Below are 16973 nucleotides of genomic sequence, written 5' to 3' on the forward strand. Positions count from 1 at the left end.
ATGTCATTTTTGGCAGTAGTTCATTATTGTTCAACTTTTGTTTCAGGTGGATAATCAGCTGGCTGGAGCAATATTTCCCACCGTGTTTCATCCTGTTCCTCTTCCAAAATCTATTGTTCAAGACACCGGTATAAACACTACACCAGCAACACTGCATCTAAGCTAATATATTTGTAGTATTTTTAGGTGGATAAAAAATCTGAAATCTATTTGTTTAGAGCCAAAGCCATTTATCGACGTGAGCATCATCACAAGGTTTAATGAGCACAGTCAAGTCCTGCAGTTTAAGTGAGTTGTGCTTACATGATTTTCTTATGTTTCAGTCTCACATGGACTGATCCATAGATTTACACTAACCAGACCGCATTTTGAAATATGTCAGTGTCCTGTGTAAAATCAAAAACTGCTGATCTACTGTATAGGTACTTCATGGCATTAGTGCAGGAAATGGCGGTGAAGATCGATCAGGGTTTTTTGGGGGCGATCGTCGCCATGTTCACACCCACCACTGACTCCCAGGACAACAAAGAGAAGGTGATATACTGTTACTTACGTAATAAAGCCATCCTTTATTGAATAATCAGACCTGACTTGAATTCCTCTGCTTTCTTGTGGCTTTATGCAATGTGTATCTACACATATGGGTTGTGTGTGTTTCTCTGTGCATCAGAATAAGCTGATAGAGAAGGATCTGGACGCGTTACAGGCTCAGCTGATGGAGAGCTCAATGACAGACACCTCAGGGCTGAACTTCTTCGAGCATTTCCACATCTCGCCCATTAAAGTAATAAATCAGCACCACGGCTCTTTATAAATCACAACACATGTCCTCTTCCACATCACTTGGCACAGAAATCTGCTCCCTTGAGTCAGTCTTCCACACGCTAACCCATGATTGGACTGCTGTAACCAAATGTTTGTAGTGTTACGCTGTACAGTTTAGCATTTCTGAACCACTAGCAGATCCAAACAGAAATTCTGAAAATGCAATGAAAGATTCTGAAATGCAATAATAGTTATTTTTTGTCAAATAAGTTATAAACACTCCCCTCTACGGCCATTTTTGAAACATAAGACCCACCCCAAACACATTCCACTGGCTGGGCCAATGTTTTCATTGAGTTAAATTCTAGTTGGTGCCACAGAAATTGCACTGCATTTTCACCTTCGAGGCGGTTTACGGTGTATTGCATGAGGAATGTGTATTTCTTAAACAGTTATTTAATGTGTGCCACACACGTATTAGGAGCACTTATAATGTCATCACAGTTAGCAGGTAATGTAGGTGTGATTAACTGGATTTTTTCTTTTAATAATTCTTATCCTTATGTCAATATTTAAAACAAAGAGGAATACAGTTAAATCACATTTTAACCAAATGATTTGATATATTTTTAAGGGGATAGTTTAACAAAAACTTCTTTTCTAATTTACCCGCCTCAGATTGTTCCAAACCTGTATAAATGTCTTTGTTCTGCTGAACACGAAAGTTATTTGGAGTAATGTCAGAATCCAAACGGATGTCATCCCTCATTTACTGCCATAGTTGGGAAAATAAATACTATGGGAGTCAATGGGAGGACGAAGTCTGCTTGGTTACTGACATTCTTCGAAATATCCTCTTTTGTGTTTAGCAGACCAAAGAAATGTATACAGGTTTGCAATAATTTGAGGGGGAGTAAATGATGACATAATATTCATTTTTGGGTGAACTATCCTTTTAAAATAATAGTATTTTCCTGAATGTTCATATTGTCTGGTAAAAGATTGAGTATAGTAATACTCAGTGATATTCAGTCTTATTTTTATGTGCTTACTATTAAGTACAGTGTAAATACACAATAGAATGCATTTCTGTTACAGTGTAAAAACTACATATTTTTGAAGGACAAGCATGAATATGTATTCAGAGAATGTGCAATTACAAGGATGAACAGTACACCGTGTGAAAGACACGGAGAAACTCTTTATTATCATGTATGACTCAAGAAACTATTTGTGTGTTTGTATAGCTGCACCTGAGTCTGTCTCTGGGCTCCAGTGGAGATGAGTCTGAACAGGGCGATATGGTCGCCATCCAGTCCGTCAACCTCCTGCTCAAAAGCATTGGGGCCACGCTCACCGATGTGGACGATTTGATCTTCAAGTGAGATTTCCTCAGGCTCACTAATGCTGTTAGCAAATAAAATTCACCTGGGCTTCAATTCACACATTTCTCTTGCTCTTTTTTCCAGACTGGCTTATTTTGAGGTGAAATATCAGTTTTACCGGCGAGAGAAACTGATGTGGGCGGTGATAAGACACTACACTGAACAAGTGGGTGATCCAAATACACCTTTACACCTCAGCGTGTTTATTACACGACCGAATACATATCTACTGTATAATGCATTTTCATAGTCAATGTCACTGCAAGAAAGACAGAAGTTCAGAATGTCTTTTCCCCTCGTAGTTCCTGACACAGATGTATGTGCTGGTTTTGGGTTTGGATGTTCTTGGAAATCCTTTCGGACTGATTCGCGGCCTGTCAGAAGGAGTAGAGGCTTTCTTTTATGAGCCCATCCAGGTTAGACACACGTTGAGCACTTTTTCATGTAAATTAATATTAATGTGAGTTTGTTTGTGATTGTAGACATACTGTACTGTGTGAGCTTAGATAGCAGAACAAGAATGTAACATGTCAGGCCTAAGACAAACCATTTATCTGTGCTGCTGTCAGCCAGTATCTTAACTTCTCTTTTAAACTGAAACAGTCTAGATGAAAGCTGTCATTCTTCTGTACACTGTTGGACGTTTATCAAGTTGTATTAAGTGTGTTCTGTTCAACGTTGATCACATTTGTGTCGTTTGTGTACGCAGGGGGCTGTTCAGGGACCTGAAGAATTTGCAGAAGGTTTAGTTATTGGTGTCCGTAGTTTACTAGGACACACAGTTGGTAAGCCCGCCAGCTTTTCTCATACATACAGTATATTTACCGAAGATCTTCACTGAATTGTCTTGTTTTTCATCCTAGGGGGCGCAGCTGGGATGGTGTCTCGTATAACAGGCTCTGTAGGCAAAGGCTTGGCTGCCATTACTATGGACAAAGAATATCAGCAGAAGAGGAGGGAGGAGATGAACAGACCCACTAAAGATTTCGGGGAGAGTCTGGCTAAAGGAGGAATGGGCTTCTTCAAGGTATTGAGCACGAGTAGACAAATATTTTAAATCAAACTGATGACATGCGGGAGCTCTTGATCATTCAGTTGTCAGTATTGTACATAAGCTTGATACATGATGTCTGAAGATGTTTTAATTAAATCTGTTGTTAGGGAGTGGTTGGTGGCGTAACAGGAATTTTGACCAAACCGGTGGAAGGTACAGTGGTTTCACACATGTAACACTTTTTACATGCAATAATGGGAATAAGATATGTAATACTTTAACATTGTAAATTTACAAATATTTAAAACTATAAATGAAGAGATAATTAGCAAAAACTGATAACTCTTTTTTTTTAAATTCAATAATCATGTTTTATTGTTCATTACAAGTAATGTCAATCAAACTGCAGTTGGGTTGTTTTGATAAAGTAATAACCGAAATTCACTGTTTAACAAGGAATAAAAGAAACACTGTACAGTACTTTTTAAACGACTAAATATTGTGTTGGCTTAGTTGACGGGCAATATTTAATCATTTTCATTGGTTGGATTTTTGCAAAACCCAGTGACAAACATAAAGGTTGACTAATAATAATAATTTATGGTCAAAAGATTTAAATCACAAAATATGAAGATACAAGGTTTCAGAAGGACAGAAACAATGAGTGAATATACTGTACCATACTGGTCAAAAGTTATAATTGGTTGACCGATATCATGATCTTAAAAACCTTTTGATCTGATGTCTGAAATGAGTTTTGTAGACAAAAATATGTTTGTGCCATGCCATACAATCTGCCTATAAATGTTAGAATCCTTCAGTTCCAACACAATTTATTTCACTACAAAACCAAAATGTTACTTTATATAATGCTTTTGAAATAGATGCCTTGAAACTGGACAATTAAAAAGGATAACTTAGTCATTCCTTTTTGAATGGTAGCGTATACTACATATAAAAAAGATGTGCCATTGGTTTAGGGGCAAAGAAAGAGGGGGCTGCAGGCTTCTTCAAGGGCATTGGGAAAGGCCTGGTTGGAGTGGTAGCCAGACCTACAGGGGGCATTGTAGACATGGCAAGCAGCACTTTTCAAGGCATTCAGAGGTAAGAAACACACACATAAGCATTGTATGTATTGTATCTGATTGTATGTTCACAAACACACACATTCAGTGAAGAGAATTGGCTGTTCACCACAACTACAGTGCATTATCTAACACAAGTTATAGACAAAATATGAAAATGTAATATTTGATTAGAATTTTCTAATCAAAGAAATGTGGCTGTTTTTCAGAGCTGTCTCTAACTGTGTCAGTGTCAGATTCTGTGTGTTTTTTGTGTGTTCTTAATGTTTTTCGTTGTTGTTCTTGGTGTAGTGTTGCTTTCGTTTTACTGTGTGTCAACTAATTCATTTTTTTACTCTTTCTTTCATGTTTTTCATAAATTAATTCCTGGATGTGTTTGTGCTTTTAGTTCAGTGAGTATTTGTGTGGATGCGAGTTTGTATGTGTACAGACATGTGCATCTATGAAGGTCTGAATGGCCGAAGAGAGAGTTTATGTGTGTCTGAATGAAAGGTCCAAGGTCATGTCTATGTAATCCAGAGAGATAAATCCCTCTGCTGCATTAACCCAGCCAGGTTTGCTTGGGATTTTCTGTTTCCTTGGTCCTGAACAGTTGATAATGTAGTGGCATGAAACAATTTTGAATTTACAGGGTGTGATTGATTGAAAGGTAAGCATTGCATCATGGGAAGCAAAGGATGTACAGATCAAGAATCCCCCTATACTGGGATTAATCTACATGTCCCTATTTGTCCATCATCATGACATTGCTTCTGATTTCTACACCCCTTTTAACTGGTCCATCTAATGAGCAGAGCAGCACACTGCAGACACGTTTGTGAGTGCAATGGAAATGTACAAAGTGATGCATACGAATGCTCACACATGTAAAGCTACAATCCGTAAATTGTTGGGATCAAAACAAACAGAATCAGTTATTTATTAAGTACATAAAAAGTATCCGTGCATCTCACCACCTTACCCCGATTCACAGAGTAACAGTGATTTATTATTAATACAGTCAGGTACGGTTTCACATGAAATATCAGTTTGATGTCATGTAACATCAACACGCGTAAGGATGCGTATGTAAAGCAGTCTGCAGGTTTTTTATGTTTCAAATAGAGATGACGATAGAGAGGCAAAAATAACAGGTTGTAGTTTTTATCAGATCAGACAAGTAAAGGTTTGAAATGTCTTAACTTCAGAATCTTATCTGTTTAGTATAGTATCTGTTTTTTATAGCATTGCAGTTTCATTTTGGATTTCTTTGTGAACAAAAGTTTAAAACTTAAGGTTGGGGACATTTCCAGGCAGCACTAGGGTTCAGCTAAGGGGGCTGACGCCCCGAATGTTTTTATTACCATGCCCTGTAAGAGTCAGTTTAGGGGCCGTTCACGTTTTACGTCAAGTTCATAAATTTAAATGTTGACTCTCAAATAGAGAGTGACACACAGAGAGTACAACTATTTAAACTGGAATATTCGGTAGCCCAGAGACATGGACTTCTAAAGTCACCCTAGAACCGCCCTGGACGTTTCTGTAATAAACAAAAAGCTTGAACAGAACAATTATAATTGAGGTAAAAGAGACTTTTGTCATTCTTTCTCCGACTGCTCTGCTTGTCAGACAAAGTCCACTGCACGAGCTCACTGCACTGTTGATACACTGGAATTTTTGATACAGCACTGCAAAGTTGCCTGGTGTAACAAAGGCTCTCTTCAGCCAATGGGAAAACAAGCATTTTGATTTCAATGGCATTCAATAACCATGCTAACCAATCTCATTGTCTACCCACGCCTTTAATTCTGCTTTTTCAAGATGAGTTGCTTATCAGTCGTTTACACAGTTTTTCTGTCCTTGGCTCTTTCATGTCAAATCCTTCACGGCGAGCTGGAACAGTGAGACCACAACACTCCTCTAAGCTCCCCCCCCCCCCCGTCCCTCCCTGAACCCAGTGATTCCCAAATGCTTAATCATCTATCCATTCATTACACACTTCATCTTATACACATGACCTTATGAGCACTGTAGAGTTTATATCAACTAATCACGTTGCCTTTTCATGCTCGCACTGTAGAGGTAACCAAAGGTGAGAGAGGGCTGAAGGAATCAAATCACTGCATGCATTGGCACAAAGAAACTTTGTAAGCTGTAGATTTTTCTGGTAAATGACTATTGGGATGCATTAAGTTCAAGGCGGTTCAGACATGCTTAGTCAAACCTTTATTGAGTATTTTCTTTACACTATTTGTTCTTAAGGATGACTCAAATATTGCCCACACGTTTTACATACAGTTGTGTATATAACCGGAGATCATGGCTGTCTTTGTGTGAGTGATCTAATGTGTTGCTGACTGTTGATTTACAGGGTGGCAGAATCAACAGAGGAGGTGACTAAATTACGGCCAGTACGTTTGATACGAGAGGACGGCATCATACGCCCATACAACCACAATGAGTCAGAGGGTTATGACCTCTTTCAGGTGAGGTCATTGGACTACTAGATGGATTACAGCCAACAGTAAAATAATAACTACTAACAAACTAACAACAATCAAATAACTTAATTAATGTATCATTATGATGTATTATCAATTAATATGCTCAAAAGCTGTATGACTTCAACCCTGTTTTAAAGTCAATCTTGTTCTTATCTTGTTAACTTCTTGTTTTACTCCTTTATATAATTTAACATATCCTCTTTTTCTCTCTTGTCTGTGCTTTCCCAAATGCAGCCTGAGGAAGAATAAATGTGGGTGGGATGGGAATATTATTGTACAGATTAATGTTATTAACGACAGCTGAGAACACAATGATTTTGTAGCAGGTTCAAATTAACCAAACAGAATATTTAATGCTAGATCCAGTTCAGTCTGATCTACCTACAATACAATGTCAGATTGTTTTGTTTAAGAAATTATATAATATCCGAAGTCTGCATCTGAAGCTGTCTGTCTTGTGCATCTGAAGCTGCTTTCTAGTTTGATTTCTTTTGTCTCTGTTATACATTTTTCCAAATTTATACATCAGACTTAAAAAAATTTGTCAGTTAATACCAAATACTACATTCAATCTCAACCTCAATAGCAAATTTATTTTGTTTTTACAATATATTTTCCAGTATATTATTAAAACATTTCAACACTTACTATTTAGAGCAAACAATACAATTGTTTAAAAGTAATAAATAACATTCACCTTTGTTAGAATTAGAATGTTGAACTGGCAAAGTTTGTCTAGCATTATAGACTTAATTTTAATTTCTTCAAATTCATGTTTGTAAATACATTTTTAATCATTTCAAGTCTGATAATATTAGAATCTATATAAATCATATATATATACACATATTAACATAATGTTTATGCTCAGTCATGTGAATACATGAATTTATGTAAACTTTTTTATACCCAATCATCATTTTACAGTGCATGTTGAAATCAATGTTTGATGTTTTTTCCTATATACTTTAAATTTATGACTTATAAAACACATGGTTGTTCTTAAACACGTTAAAATAATTTCTGTTGTAATACTGTGTTGTGATTGCATTCATTAAAAAAACCTGCTTGGCTTCTGTGATTGGTCAAAAATAACTGATCTGAAATAAATAAATTCCCTTTCACATGATTGTTTTTTTGATTGTATGCTGATTGTTTATTTGAGAACAATTTACTGAATGAATATAAGAATGCAGTCATGGCAGTGAGTGTCTTTCTGCTGGTTAGATTGAGCATGTATATTTTTCAGAGGTCTGAGATTAAACAACTGGATGGAGAGATCTTCAGGGAGCACTATGAGTATCCAGCACACAGAAAAACAAACATCATCATCACCAACAGGTACAGTATAGCATTTTGAAAACCATTTTCATTATTGCTGAATTGTTGCTGTATTTCTTTCAATTGCTAACATTTCACTGCATCTCGCTGTGTGTGTTGTCTTATTTATCATGCAGGAGGGTGATGTGTGTGAAGGAAATCGATTTGATTGGACATTTCAATAAAGAATGGGAATGTCAGTTTGAAAATTTCCAAAGGCCTCCATGTGCCGAAGGAGGAGATTTGAAGATTTATTACCGGGTATATAAATACTGTGTTTAGAGTTAGTGTGTACATTATTACATTTATTTAGTTTACTGATTTTACAGGCTTTGTAATAACAATGTTACAAATGTATGATTAATGCTTAACACCACTTGTTGGTGTTGGTACAGGAACAGAACAAACTGAACATCATTAAGAAGGATGGACAAGAGCTAGTTAGAGTGATAAACTTCAAACATGCACCCATGGCCCAGGTAACCTAATCACAGAAACCCGAATTATAAATTAAAACCTATACTGTAAAAATGGCACAGTAGGCCTATGTTGCTTTTAACAGTTAAATTTTATTTAACGTAAAATATCTACATAGTAAGAAAAACAATCGTTTTAATGAAATAATTTTCACAGATTGCCAAATTGTGTAGATATACAGGTTGCTCTAGTTTTGCTGCTTGCATGCCCACATGAGTAACCATACATGACATGAAAAAAAAAACTAGTTTTTACCATTTTTGCTTCACATTTTACAGAAACTACAGCAGGGAATAGAGAATGCACAGTTTGCACGCCAGCAATACAAGATGGTGCGGCAGAAATCACAACGCTTCATCAAAATGGGCAACAACTAAATTTGTCACAAAAGAAACTCACTGCTGTCTAAAGTGTGCACAGATATACTTAGATTGATTTACTGCCTTGCACTCAAAATTATTAAATATGTTTTGTTTGAGATATATTTTTTGGCAAATGTATTCTTTAAATTCACTGATATTTTTGATGTTTCAAAGAAATCTGTCACTAGGTTCGTTTATGTGTCACAGGACTTTTGAATGTATAACAGGATTTGTTTTTTATAGAATGGAGAAAGAGATTATTTTGTTAGGGGGATTATATACTGGATAGCAATGGAATGCTTGTGCAGTTTGGCTCAAATGATTTACCCTCAGTTGTTGCAAACTTATGCTTTTATTCATCACAAGATGCCCAAAATCTGGATTGACTTACTCCAAGCATTTTCATTGCATGAAGAAGAGCACAATTAGTAAAAAAAAGAAAGAAAAAATGACATATGGGTGAAAAAATGATGAAGATATTTCAAATTTTATGACATAAAATCCTGTCAATTTTCTTCTTGCAATAAACACTAAATTATGTATGTGGTGCATTCACAATAAATATAATGCATATAATACACAATAAGTCCCCACTGTCCCTTGCTCTGAAATTAGCAATGCACTGGAGTGTTGTGTTTATGTCACTGCTATAGTAAAGCTTTCAGAATGACAGGACACACCTGCTGTTCGATGTGTCTGTCACAAGAGCCTAACTCTGCTTGTGTGGTTACTTGTTTGGTTGGCCGTAACAAAGACAGAAATAAAGAGTGTGCTTACGTGCGTGTCTATGGCAAAAGTTATTCCAGTGTGCAGCAATGACACTGTATTTCACACTTTTTCCAGAATGATGTACAGTAATGTATTGTCAAAGCACCTGACAGAAGATCCTCTTTATGTTGCTAAGTAACTGTTCTTCCTGTATGTGGGTGCAGATGGCCCTTGGCCCGGTGTGGGCAGGAAAGGAGAGGTTGGTTATCCCATACCCTTAACTTTCCATGTCCTCCCACAGTACTTCCTATCCATCAGTAGACCAGAGGTACACCCACAGATCAATGTGTAAACAGCAGTCACACAGCTGAAGACACAAAATAATGTAATGATGTCAATGCTTCAAACAGAATGTACTTCACGAGCCAGCCTGTGTTTTTAAATGCCTCATTTTTTGCACGCCATGACAGTACATGCATTTGGGTATTTAATTGTGTATGAAGCAGTCACAGAAATGTCATAATTTAAATGAAAAATTTTGCAACTGCTTTACTGGGCAACTGACTGGGTCAGTTTTAGTGGACTGCAATGAAAGCTTTTAAATGGTAGTGCCGTTGAATATGATTCGATTGTAGGTGCATTTTATGACAATACCACAACCTCGCATGTACCTCGTGCAGTGGTGCAGACAGGACTGCGTTTAGCAGAAGGACGTCAGCAACATATTCACTTGTCACATGCCAAGTAGCCTGTATATTATGGAAGGCCAAAGGGGACAAAATGTGTAACTTTTTTTGTGTGTGTGAAACTAACTCGTTAACGCGTATTATGCGTTAACACGCAAATTACGCGTCAACGCGTCGTTTTGTACATGCACATTGGACCACAGAGCTTTACCACCACCTAGTGGTGTGGCAGTGTTGCTCAAACTAAATGAACCACGAGACTAGACTTGTAAATTGCAACTAAAATACATTTAAATATATTCTGAACAATGTATTTTGAGAGCATATATAGAATCAATAAAACATCATTAAAAATCAAGCATTGTTTAAATGGACCTAAACAACGGTGAAAGGCATGGCCGTATTCAGAATCACAAAGCGTATACGTTTATTTGCGAATTTCTCCAAACATTTTCATATACACTTGCATATTTCTATAGCCAAGTTTGTTAAGAGCTATGCAAAAAAGTAAATGAATATCAATATTCATACGTCAAACCCTCTGCATCAGTATTTGTTAGTGAGCCCCTTTGACAAGGTTTCACGTGCTCTCGGAAATTAGATAATTCCCACTTCAAACTGGAAAAAGATTATGGAACGGCCCGTATACACAGAATAAAATATTCTGTGTTTGAGAGTAAAACTTCATCACAAAACCACAAATGTTGTCTTTTTTGCGGGTAGAAAAGTTTTGCTTCAGAGTAAAGCCTTATCTCTGTCGGCGGTCTCTACACACCAGGATGAAAGACACCTCTATTGATCACTTTCAGTTGAAGTACCACGCACCTGCCCATCAAGGCCGCCAGAGCAGACAGTCAGAACCACAAGAGCGGGGTAGCGGTATGAAGAGCAACACATCCTTTGCAAGGTATTTTGGCTCTTTTTAATATCTTCTTTTAATGTTATAAACCCTCTAAGTGCATAAATGTGGATAGCTCGTGTGTAACCATTCATGTTTTAATCTAATTATGTAACGTTAGCTACTGTAGTAGTAAGTGATACTTCTTTATAGTTTTGATAGCTAGTAGCTTGATAGCTTAGCCTTAGGTAAAAGCTATAGCTTCTAGAGTCTGTTGAACTAACTTACGTTGTTTTACGATTGCTGTTTCAGTGCGATAAAGTTTGTTTTGAGTGAGATTAGCCTGCCCGCCCTGATTTTATACAGGCAACGGTCTCCCACAGATGGTATTACAATTCTTACATTTAATAATAAACTGAAGAATGTGAATAAAGTGAATAATAATACTAATATTAACCCAGTGTATACAATAGCACCATCTTGAATTTCTAGCTCATTCGGAAGCATGTCACTTGTTTGTACTGCAACAGCTGCTGCTTCTGATGGACAGAAACTACTTCTCTTGGAAGGAGAGCTGTAGCTGTAGCTATTTCTTTAAATTGTATTGATGAAGGTCTTTCTTGGTGCATTTATTGACTTCTACTTAACTTGTGTAATTTTTCGGGTTCTTTAATTTGCTCCTCATGCAGACAGGTTGATTGCATCTTGGCACACATCACAGACACTCCTACAATTCTTTGAGAAATTTTCAGGCTTAAGACAAACAAAGCATAACTTTTGAGCTTGAACAAATTTAATTTAGTACATGTGATTAAGGTCTTTGCTCCAATGCTTTGACGTTTTTGAAACTTTTGACTTTCAACCTCACCTAGTGCTTGTAAGGATGTAACAGGATTGCAGGCGATTTTCACCTCTCTCGTCAAAAACTTGACAAACTGGCTAAAGGAGGGAAATTGGTTAGTCTCCTCTTCTATTTCAACAACCTTACAATTCCAACTGTTCTCATTACAATCATTAAAGATTTCCAATGCCTTGATGTGAACCATGGCAGGCTCATATCTACGAAGAAAATCAACAATTTCTCTGAGCTCAAAACTGTCTCTAGAGCTCATCTTAGTCCAAGTTTGGAGCTTATCCCTATGATTTTGCAATTGTGAATGGATTCCTTTACTTTCTTAACTTTGCCACTTACAGTACATACTGTATCTATGGAGGTAGTAGATCTTCTCTTTATCTTGAATGTTCTTCAAGTCAATCAGCATTTTGAAGGTAAGTTTCCAGTCACTGTACTTCAATGGATCCCCCTTCAATGTAAAGCACCCACCTTAAACCACCACGAGATCTGCTGTACTTTCATTAGAGGAAGACGTTGTCACAGCTTGTGGTGCAGGAGCTATTTTCAGGAAGTCTTTCTGATCTTCTTCTATGACCTCTTTTTAATCATACACTTTCATTTTCGCCCGTTGTGCCTTCAGACATTTCACTGCTTCCAAATGTTGTACTTTTCTTAGTTTTTCCTCAAGAGTTTTTTTTGTAGAGTTCTATGTTCTTCTTCCATCTGAACTTTTTAATTTTGTTTCAATTCTTCAGCTTCTTGCTCTAAATGATGTTTTGCAGCTGCTGCCTCTTGATCAGCCATCTTTTTTTAACTTGAGCTTCTAAGAGCTGAATTTCCAGTTGTACTCTATTTTGTTCTTCGAACACTTCTAGAACAGCCTGGCTTGCAGCAGCATCCGCTGCAGCCTCTTGTCGCCTCACAGAAGACCCACTTGAATACTCTGAGGCACCTTTCAAAATAGAAGAAATAGCCTGATTCACAGTTAGTCACTCCTTGCAATCGACTTGAGGCTCTGCATACAATAAAACTAGAAGCCTCCACACACAAATCCACTCTTCATCATGTTTCTTGCTATGGTGTTGAAATTTTGCGTGCTGGATAAACATGCTGGATATCTACAGAAAGACCTACCACATCTCCAATGATAGCATTGAGCAGTTCATTAGATAATGTCTCTGTTGGTTGTAATAATGTCCTCTTAGAAGATTTGACATATGTTTTCCATTTCGTTTAAATACAAGTAAACTTTTGTTGAAGTTATTTAATTTTTGCAACTTGCATTTCTTTATTCTTCTCTGTAAGAGATATTTTTCTCTTACTTCTTCTTGACTATTGTTCATCAAGCTGTGCTTCAGGTCGAGCGGGTGGTTCCAAAAATAACGCATGTGCTTCGCGCATGAGGGGACAATCGCCAAGAGCTTTTAACGCGGACCGTCCCGGGGATGGGCTTGCTGTCCAAAATGTCCCTCTCCTGAACTGAGAGATGGCAGACTCTGGGAGGCCCACGATGGGGAGCAGATTGTTTATCCATAGTGTAGAAACAGTCAGGCATCCTGGTAATAGAAAAGGTGGCAAGCGTGGGCGGTAAGCCAACCAATTGAAGATAAATAGCAACCAACCATAAATTACTGGCGAAGGCTGATTGGAGATATGTCCTTCTGTTGGCCAAGTGAAGGCCTGAGGAAAGGTAGCGCGTGCACTAGCCTTTATGCATTAGGTGAGGGGGACGGGTCCTAACCTGGCATAGGGCTCGCGCTTCTGTCTGTCTAGCCAGACTTGGTGCAACTGGATGCTTCTACAGAAGCCAGGTACGGATGCCCTTCCAATAGGTGGATCTCGAAACGAGATGATGATAGAGAACTAAAGTTAGTTCAGAATGCAGCTGCCAGATTTCTAACCAGGTCCAGAAAATACACAAAACCTAAATTTGATCATCCCTTCACTGGCTACCAATTTAGGAATTTTATTGACTTTAAAGTTATTTTAACTACCAATAAAGCCTAAAACAGTTTAGCCCATTCTACATAACAGAGTTTCTATCACACTATAACCCATCACGCACTCTAAGATCTAAAAACTCTGAACTTTTGATTATGCCTAGAATATTTAAATCCACCAAAGAGGGTAGAGCTCTCTCATACATAGCACCTAAACTCTGGAATGGCATTTGCGATACTATTCGAGGGTCAGACACACTCTCCCAATTTAAATCTAGATTAAAGACACATCTTTTCAGTCAATCATTCACTTGTTGCACAATATGCTAAATGATAGAACAGTTAATTAAATAGAACAATTAATGAACAGCAACTATGCTAATTATTCTCTTTCTGCCTTCTTCCCCCGCCTTGGGATACCTATCCCAAGATAGGGCAAGATTACGCCAGGCCCAGATGAATACAGGGCATTAGTCAAGTACACCTTTGTCAAGTCCAAAGACTAGTCGAGACAGAGTCTAAAGATGTTTGAGTCAAAGTCAAGTCCAAGCCCAAAGAGGATCGAGTCAAAGTCAAGACCGAGTCCAAATAAAACGGTCAAGTCAGAAACAGAAAAAGGAATCCTCTTCAAGACCACTTACTTTATTTGTAATGATCACAAAGCGGATCAAATTAGGTTATTTTCTTTACTTTAGGTAACACCAGGTTGTCGTTCCTTAAGGGGGGGATTTCTGTCATGATTGCTGGCCTTGATCCCGCGCTCTCCTCCGTTGCCTCTCCTTCTTCAGCCTTGCCACCCATCTGGTCGGCTGGAGGTGAAGGGCGTGGCTGACTCCGGGTTTGGAGGCCTCCGAAGGGGACCCCCAGGACTCTCGCCTTCCCCACTTGCTATGGAAGCTGACTGGGGTGGGGAGGCTGTAGAGGATGAGGCGGATGGTGTGGCCCAAAACCCCGATCTTCAGGGTACGGCCCTCTGGGATCAGAAGCAGGGGGGAGCGTGAGGCCGAAGGGCAGCTGGAGGAGAGGCCGCTGACCTGCTCCTGAAAGGATCCACGGATCAACTTCTCCCATTCCTCCAACGGTGGAGGGTTAACGAGGCCCTCCAGGAAAACGGCATTCATCAGTCTCTGGCAGAAAACCTCGCCACAGACGCTCTGGCATACTCACTCAGGGTCCTATCTCCCTGAGGAGGGAAAGGACCTCGGCCCGCTGTATCAAGGCGGAGGTCGATTTCCACCAATGCTGGTGGTCTTGACTGGACGAAGAAGCAGACTGCTCACGGTCCATGGCTGCCTTCTGGGTTCTCTTTGGTCGGTTCCTTCTGTCACGGTTTAGGACACAACCCAAGCGCAGGCAGACGTGAGATAAATGACAAAACTTTATTTAAACCAAAAACCCTCAATGGGGAAAACAAGACAAAGATGAATAGGAAAACTTTCCACAAGGGGGAAAAAACTGAAAAGCTCAATAGTAAATCAACTATAATCCACAAACTTGGAAACAGGAACAGGGGTTATCCAACAAGGTGAGTCGCAATGAACAATAATGACAAAGATGATAATGACAATGAACCGACCAGGGACAGATGGAAACTGGGACTAGATAGGGAAACACTAACGAGGACTGATTACACAGGGACAGTGGTGGCAGGTGACATGAATGAAACACTAAAGGAAAGCTAACAGGAGGATTACACGAGGCAGGTGAGGGGAATGAAATACTAAGGGAAAGATGGACCAGGGACGGTGACAAGACTAAACACTAATGCGCCACTAACAGGTAAACAAGGGGGCGGGGCTTAAGGATGCGAGACTGGAGAGAGAGCATGGCGTGACAAATCAAAACAATGCTCTTTCTCCACACAAAACACATAGGACTGCCACAAGACTCGAAGACAAGGAGTGGCAGGATCATGACAAATACGCATTGCATTTTAAACAGAGCTCTTATAGTGTGTTCACACCAAACGCGAATGAAGCGTTAAGCGCGACTGATTCACATGTTAAGTCAATGCAAAGACGCAATGACCTAATTGCGGTGCGGATTGCGCGATTCGAATTTAAAATCTGAACTTTGCCGAAAATTCGCGGCGCGATAACCAATCAAGCTTGCTCTAGTTGGGCCGTGAGCGAGCGGCAGAAGCCCCTCCCATGATGAGAATTCGCGTCTGTAATAAAGCGAATTTCACTCGCGAATGATATGAGTAAACTCAAAATGTTCAAGCGTCCAACATGCGAATAGAGCGATTTACCGTGTTTGGTGTGAACACTGTATTAGAATATCAGACAGCGCAGGAAACACAATAAATAGTGTAAAAGAACATTATATTGTCAAGTATGCTTACACGCAACTCCAAATACTAAAGAGAAACATTTATAATTTGCAGTGAATTATATGTCTTAACGGGATTATCGTTAACGGGAACTAATTAAGAAGGAACTGTTTTCATCTGTAGATACAAATATACTTACAACTGAATACGATAATGTAATAATGAGCTTTCACTCCATTTTTGTTAAAATGAGAGATGTTTCACACGTTTTGTCCCTGTTGGCCTTCCATAGTGTGTTTGTGTGCGCGAGTGTGTCTCACCGTGGTGACCAAAATTTAGGTCCCTGTGGGCAAAAAGCTTATAAATTGTATAGAACAATATCTTTTTCAAATCTAAAAATGAAAAAAAAATTCTATGATCTTTCGGTTGAGTGTTGGGTTAGGGGATAAAATATACAGTTTGTACAGTATAAAAACATTACGCCTATGGACTGTCCCCACGGAGAAAATAAACCAGACGTGTGTGTGAGAGTTCTGAGGGAATTCATTTATCGAAGTGTCCAATGGCCGGTTGGTCATGCGATTGACAAACTCTTTGACTAATCTAAGCTTTCACATGACTAAATTATAACATATAATAATGAATTATCGTTTTTTTCTTATCGTGCTATAAGTGGTAATCAAATTGGTCAAACACCGACGATCTGCATTTCCCAAAGCATGGCAATTCAAATGAGTTGGCACGTTATCTGCAAACGATTATATATATTATTATAGCCGCTTTTCGAGATGAACTCATTAACTTGATGAAATGTGGAAAGGTC

The 16973-nt window shown here is 38.6% G+C and overlaps 1 protein-coding gene across 3 annotated transcripts in view; it reads left to right on the plus strand.

Annotated features, from left to right (window-relative positions):
• The window catches only part of vps13c (vacuolar protein sorting 13 homolog C), a 55645-nt gene extending 45982 nt beyond the window's left edge, over positions 1-9663 (plus strand). For all 3 annotated transcript variants that reach the window (XM_079459029.1, XM_079459030.1, XM_079459031.1), the window contains 16 exons: positions 47-128; positions 219-288; positions 423-534; positions 671-784; positions 2013-2146; positions 2235-2316; positions 2453-2566; positions 2860-2935; positions 3014-3177; positions 3312-3357; positions 4125-4248; positions 6580-6694; positions 7962-8053; positions 8170-8293; positions 8428-8511; positions 8788-9663. In XM_079459029.1, the coding sequence (XP_079315155.1) occupies positions 47-128; positions 219-288; positions 423-534; positions 671-784; positions 2013-2146; positions 2235-2316; positions 2453-2566; positions 2860-2935; positions 3014-3177; positions 3312-3357; positions 4125-4248; positions 6580-6694; positions 7962-8053; positions 8170-8293; positions 8428-8511; positions 8788-8886 (1632 nt within the window). In that variant the 3' untranslated portion in view covers positions 8887-9663. The remainder of the gene's footprint in view (positions 1-46; positions 129-218; positions 289-422; positions 535-670; positions 785-2012; positions 2147-2234; positions 2317-2452; positions 2567-2859; positions 2936-3013; positions 3178-3311; positions 3358-4124; positions 4249-6579; positions 6695-7961; positions 8054-8169; positions 8294-8427; positions 8512-8787) is intronic.
• Positions 9664-16973: the final 7310 nt, after the last annotated feature.

Source organism: Barbatula barbatula (genome assembly GCF_947034865.1).
Source record: "Barbatula barbatula genome assembly, chromosome: 1".
Classification (NCBI taxonomy): Eukaryota; Metazoa; Chordata; class Actinopteri; order Cypriniformes; family Nemacheilidae; genus Barbatula; species Barbatula barbatula.